The 21,120-nt window shown below is 45.4% G+C and overlaps 1 protein-coding gene across 1 annotated transcript in view; it reads right to left on the bottom strand.

Moving 5' to 3' along the window:
• Window positions 1-21,120, bottom strand: part of STAB2 (stabilin 2) — a 151,279-nt gene that overhangs the window by 29,352 nt on the left and 100,807 nt on the right. Inside the window, exons 40-53 of the mRNA XM_068559982.1 lie at window positions 18,657-18,702; window positions 17,313-17,389; window positions 14,443-14,568; window positions 13,772-13,845; window positions 13,002-13,073; window positions 11,423-11,542; window positions 10,601-10,648; window positions 9,669-9,752; window positions 8,247-8,393; window positions 7,257-7,397; window positions 6,106-6,165; window positions 4,608-4,784; window positions 3,144-3,233; window positions 604-750 (exon numbers count right to left, since the gene is read on the bottom strand). Coding sequence (XP_068416083.1) covers window positions 604-750; window positions 3,144-3,233; window positions 4,608-4,784; window positions 6,106-6,165; window positions 7,257-7,397; window positions 8,247-8,393; window positions 9,669-9,752; window positions 10,601-10,648; window positions 11,423-11,542; window positions 13,002-13,073; window positions 13,772-13,845; window positions 14,443-14,568; window positions 17,313-17,389; window positions 18,657-18,702 — 1,409 coding nt within the window. The remainder of the gene's footprint in view (window positions 1-603; window positions 751-3,143; window positions 3,234-4,607; window positions 4,785-6,105; window positions 6,166-7,256; window positions 7,398-8,246; window positions 8,394-9,668; window positions 9,753-10,600; window positions 10,649-11,422; window positions 11,543-13,001; window positions 13,074-13,771; window positions 13,846-14,442; window positions 14,569-17,312; window positions 17,390-18,656; window positions 18,703-21,120) is intronic.

The following is a 21,120-nucleotide window of genomic DNA, read 5'->3' as shown; positions in this document are numbered from 1 at the left end:
GGTAAGATGAGCATTGAGCCAAACAGCAGGCTCAAAGGTCAATAAATGGCCCTGGATGGATGAATGTGTGTGAAATGTACACATGCCTCAAACAGTGCAGGACCCGGGACAGAAGTTCAATCAGTGTTAATGAATGAGCAAATGAATGGAGGTATGGTGGCATGTATTAGATCGAACCATATGAAACTGCCACTTTGGTAGTCATACCCTGTCAAGTACGGCATTTCGCATGGTTTATCCTGGCAGAGGCTCAAAAAATGCTTGTAGAATGGTTAAGTGAATGACTGAATGGGTGGGTGGGTTTGAAAATGACTGGTAGAACAGTGGCACACAGTTGGTTCCCAACAGCTGTTTCCTTCATGGCAAGGGGATGAATGGATGGGTGTGTGGGTGGCTAAATGAGAACAGGCAAGGCTTGTACAGGACTAAGGAGACGTTGTTGATTCTGAATCTGAAGAGCACTGTCATGCGGTGCTCTGATCCCTTGGGTCCTGTGTTCACCGGGGACCAGCCCTCTGTGGCTTCACAGCAGGGTCCAACAGCCCAGGAGGGCTGTTCCTTGGCCCAAGATTCCCTTACTACAGTAGTGTTTTTAGGACTGACCGAGACATCGAAAGTGGTAAAAGTGTCACAGCGGCCCCCCAGGGTGGGGTCGATCAGTAGACAGTCAATGCCGTAGGCCACGCCCAGGTCAAAGAAGAGCTCCCGCTGCACAATTCTGCACATTTGGCCGTTCAGGAAGAGCTCGCCCTGTGACAGAGGGAGAGACAGCAGGGGAACAGTCAACAATCCTCAGATTTCTCCTGTTCCCAGGCCATGGAATGTGGCCAGCACCTGCTAGAGTCAGAAAGAACTGATATGTATCGATGACCAACATCTTTATCTCAGACACGCAGTACGTATGACATCCAAGTACTGTCCTTCATGCTTTACCTGTGCGAATTCTTTCAATCCTCACAACATCCCTAGGACGTGGCTACTCTTGCTGGTATTCCCATTCACGGAGGAGGAAACTGAGGCAGTGAGTGGTTAGATAACTCGCCAAGGTGACGCAGTCAGTAAGTGGTGGTGCAGGCATTCACGCCGGGCTGGCAGCCTCAGGCCACACTCCTGGCCACTCGGCAACACTGCCTCTACCAAAGTAGAAACGCTGGCAGTGGGGGTAGCAGGGTGGAGTAGGGATGGCCTGGCCGTGGCTCAGGATAAACCTGGTTGACGTGGCCACCTCGCGTGCAGTTACCCAGTTTTCTTATTTAGTGCCAGCACCTAGCAAAGCTACCGGTACAACTTCCTTTCCAAAATATACACTGATGGGCTTTACCCTTTTAACGATAATAACTTTTTCACATGTACTAGGCATTGTCTAAATTGTGCTCTAGATACATGATTTTGTTTAATGCTTGCAACAGTCCTCAGGCTTTCTTTTCTAAGGTCCACCCAGCTAGTAAATTGATGGATATATTCCCCCCCCAGGAAGCAAATGCTTTTAGAAAGTTCAATGAAAAGAAAAAGATAAATCTCTCTCTAGTGTTTGATGGGATGTACACTGTGTAACTCAGTGGAAAGAACACTGGAAAACTGCAGTTGAATCCCCCCACTTCTACTTATATACTGTGTGAACAGGTCCCTGAACTTTGCTGAGGTTTAATTGTTTTTACCAGGTAAATAGGATTAATGATTCCATTGCATAGGGTTGTTATAAAGTTCCGACTAAATAGTACTCTGGGGACTTCCCTGGTGGTCCAGTGGTAAAGAATCCGCCTTCCAATGCAGGGCACACGGATTCCATCCCTGGTCAGGGAACTGATTCCACATGCCACGTAGCAACTAAGCCCGTGTGCCACAACTACTGAGCTCACTCACCTCAACTAGAGAGGCTGAGTGCTGCAAACTACAGAGCCCATGCACTCTGGAACCCACGCACCACAACTAGAGAAGAGAAAACCCGCACGCCACAACTAGAGAGAAGCCTGTGCACCACAACGAAGAGCCCGTGTGCCTCAACGAAAGATCCCGTGTGCTGCAACTAAGACCCGATGCAGCCAAAAAAAAAAAAAAAAACAGTACTCTGAGTACAAAGTGCCTGAAAGTTCTATTAGCACTCAGGATGAGAAGTGAACATTTTTCTTCTTCTTCTTCTTTGATAAATGTCCAGTTTGGTCTATGGAGACAGTATAGTTGATCTCAAGAGAGTACGTACATTAGGATAACTTTCCAGAAGTTGGGATGTAAAGATGCTAACATTCTTCATATTTGGTAACAAATTCAATGCAATTCCAATCCAATCACCAAAGGGATTCTGGCTTGTCAGAAGATGTAAACAGAATGTTATCTGGGACTTCTCAGAAGGCTCCTTGAAGGTAATCAACTCAGCTTGGAGCTGCATCCCTTTTTCCCTTTCTCCTTTCTACTGCCTGGAAAGTGGACATGATGGCTGGAGCTCCAACAGTTATGTTGGACCTTGAGGTGACTGTGAGGCTGGAAACATGTGCAGCAGAACAGGAGGACAGAAGGAGCTCCCCCAGGGAGCCATCATACTAGCTCTGGATTGGCTACTTCCAGATTTTATTTTTTTTTATAGGAGAGAGAAACCCTTACATATTTAAGCCACTGTCATTTTCCATTAAATAAAAGATATAGGATGTAGCTACTATTATCCCATCAGACCCATTCATCACATGGAACTACAGGAAGGTAATATTGTTAAGGAACTAGCCAAGGAAGGTGAAAATTGCAAATTTTCTCTTTGTTGGCCTATCTAGGTAGATGTAACCCAGAGCTGGCTCTGACATGCTTTGAGACGGCTGGAGGGGAGGCTGCAGTAGGGCTGGGAAGGAAGGAAAAGGAATGACAGTGTACTTTCTTGCTTCAGGAAAGTGTCTCACACTGGAAAAGAAATCTTCCCAAAAAATCAACCAAAAGCTGCTCTCTGCAAGTGTAAAGGGAGGCTCCCTGACACCTGGTGAGGGCTTGGGCTGGCCAGGACTTATCAGGTTTTTCGTATCCACTTACTCAGGGGAGATAGCCCTGAAGGCAGTGAGAGAAAAAGAGTGTGCTGTCAATGTGGGAAAAAATGAACAACTCCTGGAAGGGGCAGTGGTTGGGGAATGCATTCCCAACTTCCACTGGGTGACAATACTCACGATGTCACTGCCAGCTCCACACTTCACACTCAGCTCGGAACCTTGCAGGGTCTTCCAGGTAGCAGACCTGGGGAGATCCACTGCCAAAACCTGTAGGAGTGATGGTGCCACGTTAACACCCCAAAGCTTGGCTGAAGAAGGACCCCAAGGAGCTTTGCCAACAAACCAAATTCAGACACAATTTTTCAAAGAGTTCTAATAATTCCAGCTTTAAAATGACAGTAGATATAATCAAAAGGAAGAATAAGCATGGGCTCTCTAGGAAGCTGGACAGTTTTTCTGTGGGGAAAGTCTCCTCCAGCTGGTTTCAATCAGCCTTCCATCCCCATCTATGCTCGGGAGTCCATGGCAGATGCTGTGTTGGTGTATGGAGCCCGTGGCAGGATCAGAGTTAGGGAGATGGCATAGGGCGCTGTGATGGGTTGAATTGTGTCCCCTCAAAAGTTTTACTGAAGTCTTGGTCCCCATTACCTCAAAATGTGACCTTGCTTGGAAATAAGATCATTGCAGATGTAATTAGTTGAGATGAGGTCATACCAGAGTAGAGTGGACCCTTAACCCAATATGACTGGTGCCTTTTTAAGAAGAGAGGAGAGTGCCATGTGAAGACACAGAAACACACAGGGAGAAGATGGAGAGCCATGTGATAACAGGGCCAGAGGCTGGAGGGGTGCAGCTACACGCCATGGTTGCCTAGGATGTCTGGCAACCACCAGAAGCTAAGAGAGAGGCAGGGAGCAGACCCTCCCCCAGAGCCTTCAGCAGGAACAGCCTTGTCAACACCGTGATTTCAGACCTCTGGCCTCCAGAGCTCTGAGAGAATATATTTCTGTTGTTTCAAGCCACCCAGTTTGTGGTAATTGGTGATGGCAGCCCTAGGAAACTAATACGGGTCCTATGAATTAACCAGAGGGAGGGCATTTGGCCTTTTTGGATTAGATGTCTCATCCCTGGAGGGAAACAGGGTCCTGGTTGAGGACCCAAAGAGACAGGGTTTTAGCAAGAGCTGCCATGTTCCCACAAGATCCTGCCTCCCTGATCACAGAGGATCGGTTCAGGTGCCAACAGCTGGTCACAGCTGGATGAATCAGACCTTTGCCTAGAAACTCTGGAATTGGGAGAGATAAGAGTCATTCTGGGAGAAACTTGGGGACTGTCGTCAACGGCCACTTTGCCATGTGAACTAGGGAAGGGAGGAGGCTGGTCTGCAGTACAAGAGGGGAAGGATGCTCTTGGGTATTGGTTAAAGTTGGGACAAAAACAGTGGCCAGTGGGAGAAACAGAACGAGATGCGCTACACTGCAGGGGTCAATTCACCACAGGCAGTCAGAGGAGGACACAGCAGGCAAGGGATGCTCTGGCCACCTTCGCACCGTGAGGTGGGGAGGAGATGCACGGACAATTCCTGGATTTGATCACCCCAGGGGCACCCCTGCAACTCCCGTCTGTGTGAAAACAAAATACCTTGGAATCTCGGATCACGTGGAACTTCAAATACTCCTTCAGCTTGTCCTTGTTGTCTTGGTTGAACAGGAAGTCCTGTTGTTCAGGGGGCAGGGCTTGGAGGGCTTGGTCGCTGGGCCAGAAGAGAGTGACCGGGGTGTGGATAGGGTCAGTGATGACACTCAGCAAGCCCGAGTCCTGAAACGCAGGGAGCTGGTCACACGTGCAGCAAAGCCCAGCCAAGAGGCACAGGCTCTCCTTGAGGACCAGAGCCAGCCAGCCCGGGGTCCCCTCTGTGCCCACCCTGGGGCTTTTGGGGACTCTGGCTGGTTCCTAAAACTAGAGGCCCATCAGACTCCAGTCATTCTGACCTTCATTTTCTTAGAAAGTAAAACAGAAAGTCAAATTCTGGGCTTTTGTTAATAGGGAAACACTTCAGCAAGTATCTCTCCTTCTCTCTCTTTTTTTGCTACTACTCTCGTCCAAATATTTTAATTTCTGGAAGACCCACTTAGCACTTTTCTCATATTTCATTAAAAAAAAAGTGAAACCTATACAATATTCAGATACTCCTGTATATTTAGAAGATTTCTAGATCACACAGACTCAAAAAAAGAACTTGCCAGATGAATGGGTAAGAATCATTTTAAGAACCTTCTATAGCAGGGGTGCATCATATATTATTTTTCTTGTAATTTTCCCAACAACACTATGAAGTAGGCTTTATTATTCCCTTTTTTTTGAGCCCCAGAGAAGCTTGCTACCTTGCAATAAAAGCCTGTGTTCAAGCAGACCTGATGTCCAGGTATGGGGGGTAGTATAAGGTTTAGGGGCTGGGTGGGTGGGCAAAGATACTGGTCTGTAACACCCCTGGAGATTCTCATTAAGAACACCTTCAAATCTCCATTTCTAAAAAGCTCCCCAGAGAACCCAAGCCCCAGGCCATTTTGGAAATCACTGGTCTACACCAGGTTTGTAGACTGCGCTGTGGGAGCGCCAGGGTTCTTAGAGCCCTCCTGGGACTGCTGGGGTGAGGTGGCAGAGAGGGGTCTTGGAGAACCCCGCCCCTTCCTGATTCTCCTCTGAAATCTTTGAACAAGAAGTTTCTCTACTCAATTCGTGAAAGTCATCTCTGAAGTCAGAAAAATGTGGTTTGAAATGTAATTTCTGCCCGTCTCATCAGCATGGATTTCCCATCTCTGTGTCTCAGCTTCCCCATCTTGGTAACAGGGGTGATAATTCCAGATGTGGAAACTGGCACATCCTAACTCCTTTCCCTTGCTCCAGCCTCAAATACCTCGATTTCTAACTCAGCCAGGGAACAAGCCATACAACATTTGGGGAATGGAGTGGCAGAGAATGACTTTGTTCTTCAGAAAAGTAGGACTTTCCCAAAGATCCCACAACAGCTGGCTAGTGCCGCAAACAAAAACCACACGGCAAACAAAAAACCCTCCAAACACCAAACCTCTTTAGGTAGGTTATATCCCCTGAGGTAACTTCCCTGCTAGGTTTTTACCTGTATCAAGTTGCTAAATTTGATGTAGCCATGGTTCATTGCCACTGTCGTAAGATTTTGCTGCAAAGATAATAAGAATGGGAATGAAACTTTTCTGCCTACAGTTCACAGAGCACTTTAACAAAAGCTCAACTGAATAAAACGAGGGGAAGAGAGCGTGGCAGGTACTGTAGGTTGGCTCGTCAGCACCCACCCCGGCTCCACTGTACCCATGCCTTCCCTGCTTTACAGAGGCTGGATGGCCAAACACTGTCTTTTCCCAGACTGCCTTGCAGCTAGAGTCCCATATGTGATATGGGATCCCCCAGGCGGAGGTGCTTGGGCAAGACTTAGAGGTGAAAAGAAACAACATGAGGTGGTGGCGGCTGCTAGCAGGAATGTCAGATCTTCTGACGAGCACAGGGCGGAGGCATCTGGTATCCAGACTCTCGTGTCCTAGTGATGAGGCTGGAGACAGGTGGCACGGGTGTAGCTGGTACAGGACAGCCCTACGGTGAAGTCAGGTGTCCCCCCTTTGTAGGTGTCCCTGGGCTGCTTTGTCCCCAGCTGTGTAGCATCTGAATTAGGCTCTGTGGCTTTCTAAGAGATTTGGTGATATACTTAATACCTTTAGAAACTCTTTTTTATTTAAGTGAGATATAGTGGATTCTGCTGTCTGCAATGAAGAACCCAATACTAATAAATAACAAAAAAGTTGAAATTGTCTTTTCTGTCAATTGAGAAGACGTTTTACTCCTGGTTCAGTTTTAGTGGTATCTGTCTCTCTACCTACCTACCTACCTACCTATCACCTATCTATCTATCTATCATCTATCAATCATCTACCATCTATCTATCATCTGTCTCTCTCACATATCATCATCATCATCATCCATCTATGTAATTTCTCCATCTTCCAAATCTATACAAGACCACCTACCCTTGTGGACACTAAAGGGAAACTTATAAAATCCATTCAATTATTTAAAATAGACTTTTGCCTATTTACTTCTTACTAAGAATGGTATTTATGAGGTTTTTAATAGTAGCTTGAGATTGAAGCAGCAAAATTAAAACGCCTTGAAACGATGCCTCAACATCAGAATTGAGATAATAAACGATGAGTATTGTGAGTCATTCCACGCTGAGAGCCTGACAATGAGTTCACCCACCAGAATCCTTCCAGAGGCATCTTTAGGGGTGATAAGCAAGTTGTGGGGAGATAGCAATTTGTCTATGATGTGGATGATTCCGTTGGTACTGATGATATCACTGGATATGATCTTAGCTTTATTATTTATCAACACTGTGTCCTGAAATCAATCAAAAAAGAAAAAAAAAAAAAAGGAAATGAGCACAAAGAGAAATAGACACAAAATCACTTTTTTCAAAATGTTTCATGAACTTGTTAAATCATCGGGAAAGTGAATACTTACGTAGAGCCGTGGGAAAAATCTGAAGATACAAGTTACTTGAGCACATTTTTTATTATGATTATAAAAAAAAAAAACTGAGACAAGAATGTAATATTCACCTGGAGAAGTTAATAGCAAATAATCAACCAAAACAGTCATTTCACTGTGATTCTCAAATATGAAATAAAAAGCAGATCAAAATTGGCTTCTCTTTCACATGTGTTCTCTACACCACCAGCCCCCCTTCTGACCCCACTACACACTTTTTTCCCTTTGTAATGGATTCCACAGCCACCATTTGTTTCTCTTTGTGGGGAGGGAAGGCATCAGCATGGTCAAATGCTTTGAACAAAAGCTTTCATCCCTCTCCAGCTTCTGACCAGTGCTGCCAAAAGCGGTTCTCTTGACCACCTGAAGCTGCCTTGCCTCTGAGTTTCAATTCCAGCTCTAATATTTACTTGCTGTGTGACCTTGGACAAGTTGCTTAACCTCTCTAAGCTCAGTTTCCTAATTTGTAAATTGGGGAAAATAGTAGTATTTTCATCATGGGAAATCCCCTACATGATGGGATTAGTTTGAGGATTAAATCAGTTAGTACACACAAGATACTTAGGATAGTACCCAGCATATAGCCATCACTCCACATGTGTTAGTTGTTATCGTTATTATTCCTCTTACTACTCTAAGGAAGAGGAAAGAGAGAGGGCCCAAGGAAAACGGGCACCTTCCAGAGGTGGCCTCTCTTACCTGAGAGACGGAGATGACAATTGACTCCCCTTGGAGGGAAGTAGCATTTGGGGTCAATTTCAGGTTTTCCAGAAGCAGCTGGTGGCAGGCGATCACATGATACCGAAGAACCTGGGGCATCAGGCCCTGTTTGTCCCAGTCCTTAATCTGCAATAGATCAGAGGGTTCCAGCCAGAGTCAGAAGGCTCCTGCTCCAACTCTCCCTTTTGCTGTCCTCTCCTCCAGACTCTTCCCCATACCTCTGTCCCCACCCAGACCCCGGGAAGTCGGCAGTCGGGGTTGGCTTGTAGTCAGGGTTACGGTAGAGATTATTCAGGCAAGAGGGAGAAGGCAGCCCTAGTTCCTTTCCTGCTTCCATTGTACAATCTCAGAGTAAGAGGGAACTTGGAGTTCCTCTGGTCCAGCATTTCACAACACATGTGCCAAGGACCCCAAGTCCCGTGAGATGCTACTTGAAAGAAAAATGCTCTTATGAAAAAATGCCGGGTAATACCACATAGTACAGCCCCCTGTTGCGGAGATGCTTGGGCCAGATTTACACCGTTAGTATGGAGAAGCCCACCATGCTTCATCGTTCGTAAATCAAACTACAAACGATATTAACCATAAAGTCAGTGTGATAATAAAGCCCACGAGGTTATCATCGTTTCATGATAACTCTTTGGATGCTTAAAAAAAATCAAATGTCAAATTTTTTTCAAAAACTATTTCTGTGTCCCTGCTTCACTGGTGTCCAAAATATATGCATAGAGAAGCAGTGTGGGTGGTGGTCGGGAACGCAGGTTCTAGAGTCATGTCTGAGTCCTTGCTCCACATTTTGCTAGTCGTGTGATCTGGGGAAAGTTACTTCTCTCAACATCCTCGACTGTTAAACGGGGATGATAATAGCATTCAGCTTACTGTGTTGTCATGAAGACTGTCATGAGTCAATCTATGCCAGGTACTAGAAACAGTGTCTGGCACAATCAATAAATGTTTGCTACATTATTATATATTAATGGGTAATCCAGCATGAAGAGTCCAAGTGAATGTTAAACAGTAAAGGCTCTGATAAGTCCTGCAAGAAAAGAACATATTTATATCCCATTAATATAGCATTTCTTTTCATTCATTTTTTTTTTCAGGGGGTGGTGGTCTCTGGGAGGTTTGAATTATTTAAGAATTGTTGGTCTTTTCTAACCTCCTACCCTATTCAGGAATGTCCTTTAGAAAGTCTCTGGCCAGTGGTTACCCCAAATCCACTTGAATGCTTCTCCTGAGAGGGGTCCCTACACTGAGAGGCGGCCCCTTCCATTACTGGTCAGCTCCAGCCAATCCTAGATCTACTGTCCAGAAATGTCTTCAGTGTTGTCTCCAGGGTGATGCCCAGAGACTGTGTTCCAACCTCAAACCTCTTTCACCTGTCTCTAGCTTCATGCTTACCTGGGGTTCCTCGTCAAAGGCTGCAGATAAGGGTGCCAGAACAGTGAAGGGGCCAGGACCAACCAGGTCTCGTACAGAATGCTCCTGTAGGAAGGAAGGTGGGGGCCACGTGCCATGTACTTAACATAAGTACAGGCAGGGGCTCAAACAACTAGCAGAGAGTACATGATGGCAGAGGGGAGAGAAAACTGGATAGGGAGACCCGTGTTTTATTTAGTCTTAGATTCAGAGTCACTCAGATTCTTAGACGTTGAAATAATGTTTATTTTTATCTGGGTATAAAAGTAACATATGCTGACTGTATTAAAGATTTGAAAATACAGTATAAAGAAGAAAATAACTACCCATAATCCCACAACCTAGAAGGATCTCTGTTATTTCCAGATAATTTTTTCCAGTGTCTTTTCCACATACTAAATGTTTTCTATGTTTGGGATAACAATACAAATATAAGCAATAAGATGATTTACTTAACTGTTCTAATTGTCTTCTTGCCAATGCTAAGATCCTATGGTTACTTATATTTTCTTCTAGGTTTTATGATTTTATTCTTCTAGATTTTTATCCTTTATTCTTCAGTATATCTGGAATGTATTCTGATGTAAGAGGTGCAGAAAGGTCTAACTTAATACTTTCACCGGGAGAGTTAGCCAATTGCCCCAGTAATGCTTCTTGTCTCCACAGGTATGATGGCAGTTTTTTTTTATAAACTACATTCTCACGTGTGCAGTGGGCTAGTGCAACATTTATTCCACTCTTTTATGCTGCCCACCTGGGGCTTGAGAAGTTCACAAATGACCAACACAGAGCCTATTCCAGAAATGCAGTTTCCTGGATTTATTCTACTCTCACTTACTCTGGAGGTTACAGATTTATCCCATATCTGGCTTGAGACCCAACTCTTCTAGTTAGACAGACACACACATTCTTACCAGCAACTGGAAGTAATACTGCGATGTTTTGGGGTTCTTGGGAAGCTCCTGGAAACAAAGACAAGCGAGGTTCACTTAACATCTGTGAATTATATACCAGAATGTCATTGGAGGACAAATTCTCTAAGATTGAGAGTATCTACCATCATTTCAACTGGAAATCTCCCTCATCTATAGGTTCACAATTGATGTTCAGAATGACTCATTTTTAAAAGTTCAATATTAAAAAACTCAGTTATAGGTTTATGGCAGATTTAGTTTCTTTATCAACAAGAATATTTGATCAGCCAGAATGCGCTAGTCCCTCTTTAAACCAAATAACAGGATGTTCACGTTGTAGTAGGTAGAACTTTACAAGTATCACAAGGCTTCACCCTCTCCGCCCGAGGGTGTTCGCACACACACTCCAACAGCAATCCACATCACGGCGATGCCTTTGAGGTACTGTGTGCTCTGTGCCCACTACCCACACTATCTCATTGAAATCTTATAACGACCTGCTGGGGCTGGTACCATTGTTATTTTCTTTTACACGTTAGAAAACGGATACACAAAGAGGTGAAATAATCTGCCCAAAGTCACATTACTAACTGGCAGAGCTGAATTCAAACCCAGGTGTTTCTGACTTTAGAACTGTTGATCTGAATCACTGAATTCCCACTGGGAGATAAAATTTCTTTTCATTGTCCATTTATATGAAAATAGTCTTCCGTATTTTATAGTTTTATATGTAACAAAACTCTCGCACCCTCCTTAGCTTCCTGGATTCTTCGCACGGGGAGGAAGGTGGAGTTTACTTTATGGAAACATGCCTCGCGTTACCTGATGGATGTTGCCACGGCAGGTAAACCCATCCCCAATGTAGTTAGGTTTGCAAGTACAAGTCCTTTCGTCTTCTCCGGTGTGATTGCAGATAGCAAATTCACTACAGCCGCCATTTTTCTGGTAGAATTTCCAAGGAGTGGGGGATAGGAATCAGACCAGTTAGTTTGCCAGCTCTGCCAATGTTCACGCAGCGATTCTGTATTGAAATTTACTTTTTGTCTCACTCTCTAACTGACCGGCTTGCATTATTTGCCCTTTTCCTGAACTTGCCTTCCAACTCGTTACAGTTATAAGGGCCATCCTACTCCCCCAGCCTTACACAGGCATACCTTCTTTTACTGCACTTCGTAGGTACTGCGGTTTTTACAAATTGGAGGTTTGTGGCGACGTCAGATGATGGTTAGCAATTTTTAGCAATGAAATATTTTTAAATTAAGGTACGTACATTGTTTATTTATTTATTTTAACTCCTAATGTCTTTTGTTTTTTTAACTGAAGTATAGTTGGTTTACATACATTGGTCTTTTAGACATAATGTTATTGCACACTTAATAGACTTCAGTATAGTGTAAATATAACTTTTATATGTATTGGGAAACCAAACATTTTTGTGACTTGCTTTATTGCGATATTCATTTTATTCTGGTGGTCTGGAACAGAACCCGCACTATCTCTGAGGTATGCCCATATCTCAAGATGGCAGCCCATCCCAGCAGATCTCCAGCCCTGAAAAGATCAGCCCAGAGTTGCCAAATGGGAAATTTCTCAGCACCTGGGGGTTAACTAGAAAGGCATCAAGCATGTTGGATACTTCTCAGCTTTAGGCCGAACTCTAATCCATCATAGCAAAGGGAAAAGTCATCGGCTGGAAGGCAGTCAGTATGAAAGAGACAGACCAGTATGGGGGACAGTAGGGACCTCGACTGGAGAGGAAGGGCTTTAATTACGGGCTGTCTGTGCTGTACTCACGCCCACAGCAGGAGGCTCTCCGGTGGGCAGTGACATGAACGAGGAAGGAAGGTGTATGAACCGGGCCCCTGCGGGGGATCAGTGCCTCGCGGGAGGAACAAGCACCACGCACCACGAGAAGTGGTCAAGGGTGCGGGCTCCAAGTCAGACAGACGTGGGCTCGAGTTCTGGCTGTGCCGGGTACTCGCTCTGTGAGCTGGGGCAGAGACCTTTGTCCCTCCTGCTCTGCGGTGGGTTGAATCGTGGCCCCCTGCAAAGCTATGTTCACGCCCTAAGCCCTGGTATCTGTGAATGCGACCTTGTTTAGAAAAGGAGTCTTTGCAGATGCAGTGAAGGATCTCGAGATGAGATCGTCCTAGATTAACCAGGGGGTCTTAAGACCACAAGCGTCCTCACTAGAAGAGGAGACACAGACACAGACACAGAGGGGAAGCCACGTGAAGACGGAGGCAGAGACTGGAGTTTCTCCAACACTGCAACTGGGGCACGAGGGAGAAATGGCCCAGAAGCAGCTCTGACAGGGCCCACCTCAATGTCCCGCCCCTAGACGCGGAGAAGGGGGCACCGCAGGCCAGACCTCGGGGGAGGGGGGGGGGGGCGTACTCACGGTTAAGCAGACGTTGATGAGTGTGCAGACCTTCCCATCTCCCGTGTATTTCGACAAACAGTTACAGGCGGCCTGTCCGGGAGGAAGGGGAAATGGGTCATTTCACAGAGAGGTTCTGCCGGCTGTCGGCTCTGGTCATCATCCAGTTTCTGACGAACGCAATTTCCTGCTCGTTCACAACATGACATGGACTGAGGGAGGCACAGCCTGGGTCCCTGAGCCTCCAGCTTCCCCGCCTGAGTCTTCTCACCCCTTGGCCTCTCCCCTCCTTTGTGCTGGAGCCTTCACATTTCCCCACGTCCCCAAACCTGCTCCCGCAGAAGGCACCGCAAGGGGCACAGTGTTGGGGAATACGTGGCTGACAGAGGCCTTAACACCGTTATCTTCTGCTGTGGCACATGCATTTCACAGCCTCAAGCCAAAGAAAAATGGTAAGATTCTGGGCATCAGAAAGCTGACAGAAAGGAGAGCATTGCTGGAGACCTTCTAGGTGCTTCTGGAACCACGTGGTGTTTGCACATGCCACTTCTTCCCACTCTAGGGAAGGCCCTTCTCCCTGTGTACCCTTTGTCCCCTGCCCCTCTCCCCTTTTCTCCTGCTTCCCAAAGAATGGCCTCCTGGGGAATTCTTCCAGAATCTCCTCTAATGTATTTATTTCATGCTGCTGCTCCCTAGAGGTCTGTCCTCAGCCCCTCTCCCTCAGGCCTGGGTCTAACTACCCAGGAATTTGCTCCTAGGAAAACGTAGGCCCCCGCGGAGGCAGAGCTCACCTGGTTGGGTCCTGTTTGCGTGCACTCTGCGTGCTCGTGACAGCCACCGTGGTTCTCCAAGCACGGGTTGATCTCTTTAAAACAAAAAGCAACACCTGGCATGAGAGTCAAGCCTCATTTTTTAAGTAAAGCTGTCTTGAGGGACCAGCCATGATGGCTAACTGACCGAGGGGAGCAAGTGTCAAGGCGTGATTCCGTTTTCTGACAACGCTGAGGCAGAAGTAACCCAACAGGGAGGGAACCAGCTGTGGTTTCTCAAAATCGGCTCCGCAGGGGTGGGACTGTGCCAGCAGAGGCATGTCTGCAGGCTTGACTCTGTCCCTCTATTGACTGAATATGAGTGTTTGCAGCCAAGGACTCGAAATAATAAAATTTTGGAGTCCCATTTAACATGCTATGAATGAAGAGATGTAGGAATAAAAAAAAACAAAACACTTGTAACCATCACAGTATAATTGGTTCAGAGAAGAATCATCAGTAGATGCTAAATTTAGGAGGACATTTAGGTGAGGAGCAGGATATGTGCTTGGTGTTAAAGCGTTTCCTAGCCGATTGCTTATGAGCAGCAAAGGGGAAACAAGTCAATGTACAGTGGAGAAATCAGACAGCACCTGGACCGAGGGGTCAAAATTAAAGGCAGTTGGAAATCGCGGGTGAGGGATGGTACCTACCTATGCACACGATGCCATCGCCAGTATAGCCTGCCTTGCACACACACACCCGGCTTCCTGGGGTGGTTCTTTTACAGACAGCCCTGCCAGAACAACCTCCATTGCTGATCTCACAGGCGTTGATTGCTATAGAACAGAAAGATGACACAGAGCAGGGCAGGGGGAGGGGGGAAAATTGATGCGTTTTTACTTGAATCTTTGAGAAATGGAAAATACTTCAAAACGGTAGGCATTGGATTAAATATGGATAGCTCAAAAGAATGCAAAGCACCAGATGTCATTGGTGAATTCTACCAAACATTTAATAAATGCCAAAATTTCACATACTCTTCTAAAAACTGAAAGAGGAGGGAAGACTTCTCAATTCATTCTGAGACCAGTGTTACTCTGATACCAAAACCAGACAAAGCCATCACTAGAAAAGAAAACGACAGACTGATATCCTTTATGAATATAGACACAAAAACCTCAAGAAAATACTTGCAAGTCAAATTCAGCAATATATAAATAGGATTATACACCATAACCAAGTGGGATTTATGTAGGAATACAAGATGGTTTAACATCCAAAAATCAATTAATGTAACATAGCACATCAGTAGACTTAAAGACAAAACATGATCATCTCAGAATGAGCAAAAGCATTTGTCAAAATTCGATACCATTAATGATAAAAACACTCAACAGACTAGGAATAGAAGGGAACTTCCTTAACCTGATGAAGGACATTTTTCATTGATGAAAAACCCACCACTAAAATCATGCTTAATGATGAAAGGCCAAATGCTTTCTCCCATGATCAGGAATAAGACAAGGTCTGCTTTTGCCACTTCTGTTCCATACTGTACTGAAGGTTCTGGCCAGGGCAATTAGGCAAGAAAGAAATAAAAGACATCCAGATTGGAAAAGAAGTAAAACCATTTCTATTTGCAGATGCCATGATCTTGCTATGGAAAATCCTGAGGAATCCACTAAAAACAATCAGAACTAATAAATGATCCTGTGTAGGACACAGGAACAGTAGGCAAAAATCAATTGTATTTCTGTACAGTAGCAATGAGCAAACTGAAAATGAAATGAAGAAAACAATTCCACTTACAATAGCATTAAAAGATGGACTCCATTTAACAAACTATAAAACACTCTGAAAACTACAAACATTGTTGAAAGAAATGAAAGATGACCTAAATAATGGAAAGACATTCCATGTTCATTGATGGGAAGAATTAATATTGTTAAGAAGGTACTACTCCCCAAATCTGATCTACAGATTCAATGCAATCTCTGTCAAAATCCTGGCTGACTTCTTTGCATAAATTGACAAGATTATCCTAAAACTCATTTGTAAATTCAAAGGGCCCAGAATAGTCAAAACAATCTTGAAAAAGAAGGACCAGGTTGGAGGACTCACACTCCCTAATTTCAAAATTTACCACAAAGCTTCAGTAATAAAGACAGTATGGAACTGGTACAAGGATCTATATGGAATTGAATTAAGAGTCCACACATAAACCCATACATCTACGGTCAATTGATTTTCCACAAAGATGCCAAGATGTTATTTCAATGGGGGAAAGAATAAGTTTTTCAACAAATGATACTGAGACAACTAGATATCCATATGGGAAAGAATGAATTTGGACCTCACAATATATACAAAAATTAATTCAAAGTGGATCAAAGACCTAGATCCATTTGGAGACCCAAGATGTGTGTTTGAGTATTGGCTTGGCCTTCATTCACCGTGTGACTTTGGACAAACCACTCAGTAAATAAGAACTTTGGGGTCCACCTATATAGGTTTACTTGCAGGTTTGGATAATGTATATGAAAATGTTATAGAAATGTTGGTTGTTATATTGCGTCCTCTGCTTTTGTTATTTTTCCCCAAAGCAGGGGGCAAGAGAAACATTACAGTTATTTGCCTTTCCAGCTGTTTTCACTGGCATGATGTACACATCCTACTGCAGGGAACATCGGGGACAATCCCCAGGGTCAGATGGTCTAGAAAGCAAATTGGTGCCGTCATTGTCCAGCTCCACCACAATCTGCACTGACGCCTGCCTGGACACAGTGCTAAGTGTTTCCATTTTCCTAGCACCAAATACGTGTTGGGCACCATGAGAGTATTAGCTCACATTTATCGAGTGCTCTGTGCCAGGGATGTTCTAAGCACTTCACAGGTATTATTTAATTCAGGTTATTGTCCAACAATCCAGGGAGGGAGATTCTCTTATGAGCTACAACTTACGGATGACAGAATGATGCAAAGAGCAGTCAGGCAACTTTCCCAAGGTGACACGAACTATAAGAACATAGATTCGAACCCAGGGAGTCTAACGCCGGGGCTGTTTTTAACAGCTGCCTCATTCTGTTGTTGTACATGGAGGGGTCATTTCATCCCCAAACTACTCTGCGAGGGGAGAGAGTTTTACGTTTACTTTACAAATGAGCCAAGGGGGCCCAGGGTAGTTTAGAGACCCACCCAAGGCCGTGTGGGGATTGGGGGGAAGAACCAGGGCTCAAGCCTCTTTCTATCCCACTCCGGAGTCCCATTTCCGCCACCCCCCCCCCGCCCCCGCCACAGGCCACATCCTAGGTCAGCCACATCAGTGGTTTTTAAAGCTCTCCAGATGATTCCAATTGTGGCCAAGGCTCGGAGAAAAGAACAGGGGCGGTTGCCCCACACATTCCAAAACCAACACGCCCTATCCGTGAACAGGTGTCCTGCTCCCCGGGCACGATCGGCTGCCCTGTTACATCCAGTTCACCATCAATGGTTGGTAGCAGCTGCCCATTTAGTCTGCAGGAACACAGATCTCTCAAGAGCTCATGCTATTCTCCTCTCAGCAAATTCCTTCTTGACTTGCCTGTGCAGACCGTCCCGTTCCCTTGGAACCCTGCTGCGCATTTGCACGAGGCGGTGCCGTCCGGATTGAGAAGGCAGCTGCAACAAGAAAGGGCAAGTGGTGTTTGTAGAGAAACGCACAGCACCCCACCACGGGACTCACAATACCCCTTCATCTCTAGCATCCCAGCTCTCACCCCCGTGAGGCACTCTGAGGTCCCGCCTAAGGCTGGGGGGGAGAGTCCATCCCTAGCATGGCCCTGCCACAAGTCGCTAAAACTGGAGTCATTTATCAGGCAAACTACAGAGTGTGTATATGTAGGCACTGGCCCAAGGATAAGGAGGGTAGCTGCCCATCTTTAGAGAGCATCTTATGTGCTTGGAGCTGTGCTTCACACATTATTTTATGTAACCTACACAATATCCAATAGCCCTAACAGGTAGGTATTATCATTATTCCCATTTTATAGATGAGAAAACCAAGGCTTAGAGGCATTAAATAAGTGACTCAAGGTCACACAGTCAATGGAAATGATAGACGCTGATTTGAACTCAGGTCTAACTCCAGCTACTGGGCTTTTGATTAATTAACCCATTAAACCCCTCTGGGAGTTAGGAGTATGAAGTTCCATTATAAAGAAGGAAGGCTTGGCTGTGAATTGCAAGTAAGGTTTGATGAAATTGAGGCCCATCGGGCTCCCTCTGCTCCTGTGAAAGAGTCCCTGTGGCTTGAATGGGGTAACAATTGGCACTCTGCCAGCATGTCAGGTAACTCAGGTGGCAGCATGTTCAAAAGGCTGGATCTGCAAGCTGATGGCGGCCTCATTTTTAGTTTCGTACTTAAATTAATCATACATCCTCAGAAATGGTCTCAGGAAACTATTTCCCTAAAGATAGGGCCTGGGTGGACACATGCTACTAGGAGAATCCCCCCTTGCATTTTCTCTTTCTGACTGTTCTGATGAACCTAGGGGCAGGACAGGAATAAAGACACAGACGTACAGAATGGACTTGAGGACACGGGGAGGGGGAAGGGTAAGCTGGGACGCAGTGAGAGAGTGGTATGGACATATATACACTACCAAATGTAAAACAGATAGCTAGTGGGAAGCAGCCACATAGCATAGCACAGGGAGATCAGCTCGGTGCTTTGTGACCACCTAGAGGGGTGGGATAGGGAGGGTGGGAGGGAGAGTAAGAGGGAGGGGATATGGGGATATATGTATGCATATAGCTGATTCACTTTGTTATACAGCAGAAACTAACACACCATTGTAAAGCAATTATACTCCAATAAAGATGTTTGAAAAAAAAACCCCAAAAAAACCCCTTGCATCGCCTCCAAAGGAGGCCAAAGGGGACGTACTTGGCACTGGTGTGGCAGGTCCCATTGCATTCATCTTTTGTGATCTCTGAAAAAGAGAACCAAATGCTGTGTCAGCCCTTCTTTACTAAATCTCACTCAAGAACTTTCTTTTAGTACTTGGTGCTAGGAAAAGATTTCCTTCCTCACAAGTAACTGGTATGCATCACGTGAACTATGTAAAACTATGTGACCGTGTAAATCTTTTTTTACCTTGGCTTCTAGGAAGCTCAGAGCCATATCTGAAGGTCAGATACACCAATGGAGTGTCTCCTGTGTGCCGGTCCCCTTGCTAGGTGGTGAGGATGCACATCCCTCCCCGGGGCTTAATTTTCTATTTTATTTATACCTCTTATGTTCCTTATTCTTCCTAATTTTTCATCATTTTGTTACAGAGTGATATAAATAAGCAAATACCTAATTATAATTAATATGAAGTTGTTGTTGTTATTGTTTTGCATGTGCAGAAATAGTCAGCAGGTAGTCACTACCTACTTGCCAAATTAGTTCCTAAATTTCCTGGAACAGCATTATGTTTTTACCTTGGATGCCCAGCTAACAGATACTTCCTGGCAGGGGAAGATCCAGAAAGAAATTGTTAGAGATGAGAAAAAGGACCCATTGGGCTGGTTGCTCAGGCTAAGAGCTTTTGAGAAAGAAATCTCATTAGGCCTGGCCAAGAGAAATCTCATTAGGCCTGGCCTGGTTGTATAGAAGGTCCTGAAACACAGACCTGGCTGCGAAAGTGGTCTGTTTTGTGTCAGAGGGAACATTTACAGGCTCCAGTGGGCTAGAGTAGATGCAGCGCAATTCTGTGCCTTTATGTGTGCTTTTCCTTGAGCCTGGAAATCTCCTTCTCTCCATTCTCTATCTCTGAAATCCCAATCACCTTTTAGGTCCTCCTCTCTGAAATCTGCTCTAAACCTTTGAGCCAACGTCAGTTAATTGGTAGTGACTACATGGTGTGCTCTTTTGAAAAGGATGTGGTGCCCCTATCTGACCTCAGAGGAAGGAGTGCAATGATCGATGAATGATGTGTGACATGGCTTGGGAGTGGGGAGTTTGCATGCGAACAAAGAACAGTCTAGTCTGGTCTAGAGGCGCTTTACTCTACACTCTCATATCGCAATTTTCTGAACACGATTGAACATTTATTTCCATTACTAGACTGAAGCCCCTTAAGCAGAGTGTGCAGTGGAGACCAGGCTGGAAAACTGGGTGAGTGCCAATTGGTGAACAGCTTTGTACCACACCTTGCTAAGGTGTGTCTCCTATAGGCAATGAAGTTTCTCCTACTGGAGGCTATGGAGAATCACAGCAGGTTGTCAGGTCCTGGGGAGGGTGGGTAACAGTGTTGCTATAGTCCAAATGTTTATGTCCCCCCTCCCCAACCCATATTTTGAAACCTAATCTGCAATGTGCTGGTACTTGGAGGTTGGGCCTTAGAGAGGTGATTAGGTCATGAGGGTGGAATCCTCACAAACGAAATGAGTGCCCTTATAAAAGAGACCCTGTAGAGGTCTCTTGCCTCTTCTGCCATAACATGAGAAGACGGCCGTATGCAACCCAGAAGGGGGCCATCACTAGAACCCAACCATGCTGGCAACTTGATCCTGAACTTCTAGCCTCCAGAACTATGAGAAATAACTTTCTGTTGTTTATAAGCCACACAATCTATGGTGCTTTGTTACAGTAGCCAGAACAGACTAAGATATCTATGTTTTAGAAAGTTCTGTCTGGCAGCAATGTGGAGTATGGAATGGAGGGAAATAGGACAGGAGGCAAAGAGATGAATCACAAGGCTGCTGGTGAGAGGAGCAGCAGGAGGACGGGCGTGAAAACTTGTCACAGCCTCCAGACTGTTCCCTGTCCCTTTAAATGTGGTTGGTCCTCCCATACACCATGCTCCTATAAGCATATAAATGACAGTCAAGGGTAAACCCCCAGATTATCCCTGGCTGCCGCTTATGTCTTGATCTAGGGATTCCCCCAGGCTGTCTTCCTGTTTATGTGACCCTGTTGCTCCCTGCTTCCCTCTCCCAGGCCCTCTGAACCCTGGCTCCACACACCAGCATTTGATATCTGCTCTAGGATGTCTTTTTGGCTCAAGACCACTCACACTTCCGACTTTAGCTTTTCAACAAAATCTGAGTTCTCTTGATTTTAACATCACCTGGAGCTTTGGGCAAAGACAATCCTTCTGACAACCCCACATTCCTGGAGCCCTCATTGGGCTGGCAGGCACCTGTGACTCCTCCCCAGCCCCTGCCCCAGGTGAGGGGGACTCTCTAATACTTGCTTCCAGGGGTATTCTCTCCAACCCAGTGTCAGGATGATCTTTGTAAAATGCAGATCACATCACATTGCCACCCTGCTCAAAACCCTTGAATGGCTTCCTGTTGGCTCGGCAGAAGGTCCGCCGTCCTTAGCCTTTCACGAGCTGACTCCTGCCTATGCCTCTAGCCTG

This window comes from Eschrichtius robustus, chromosome 13, assembly GCF_028021215.1.
Source record: "Eschrichtius robustus isolate mEscRob2 chromosome 13, mEscRob2.pri, whole genome shotgun sequence".
In the NCBI taxonomy this organism is placed as follows: Eukaryota; Metazoa; Chordata; class Mammalia; order Artiodactyla; family Eschrichtiidae; genus Eschrichtius; species Eschrichtius robustus.
This window is presented reverse-complemented; position numbering and strand designations above follow the sequence as displayed.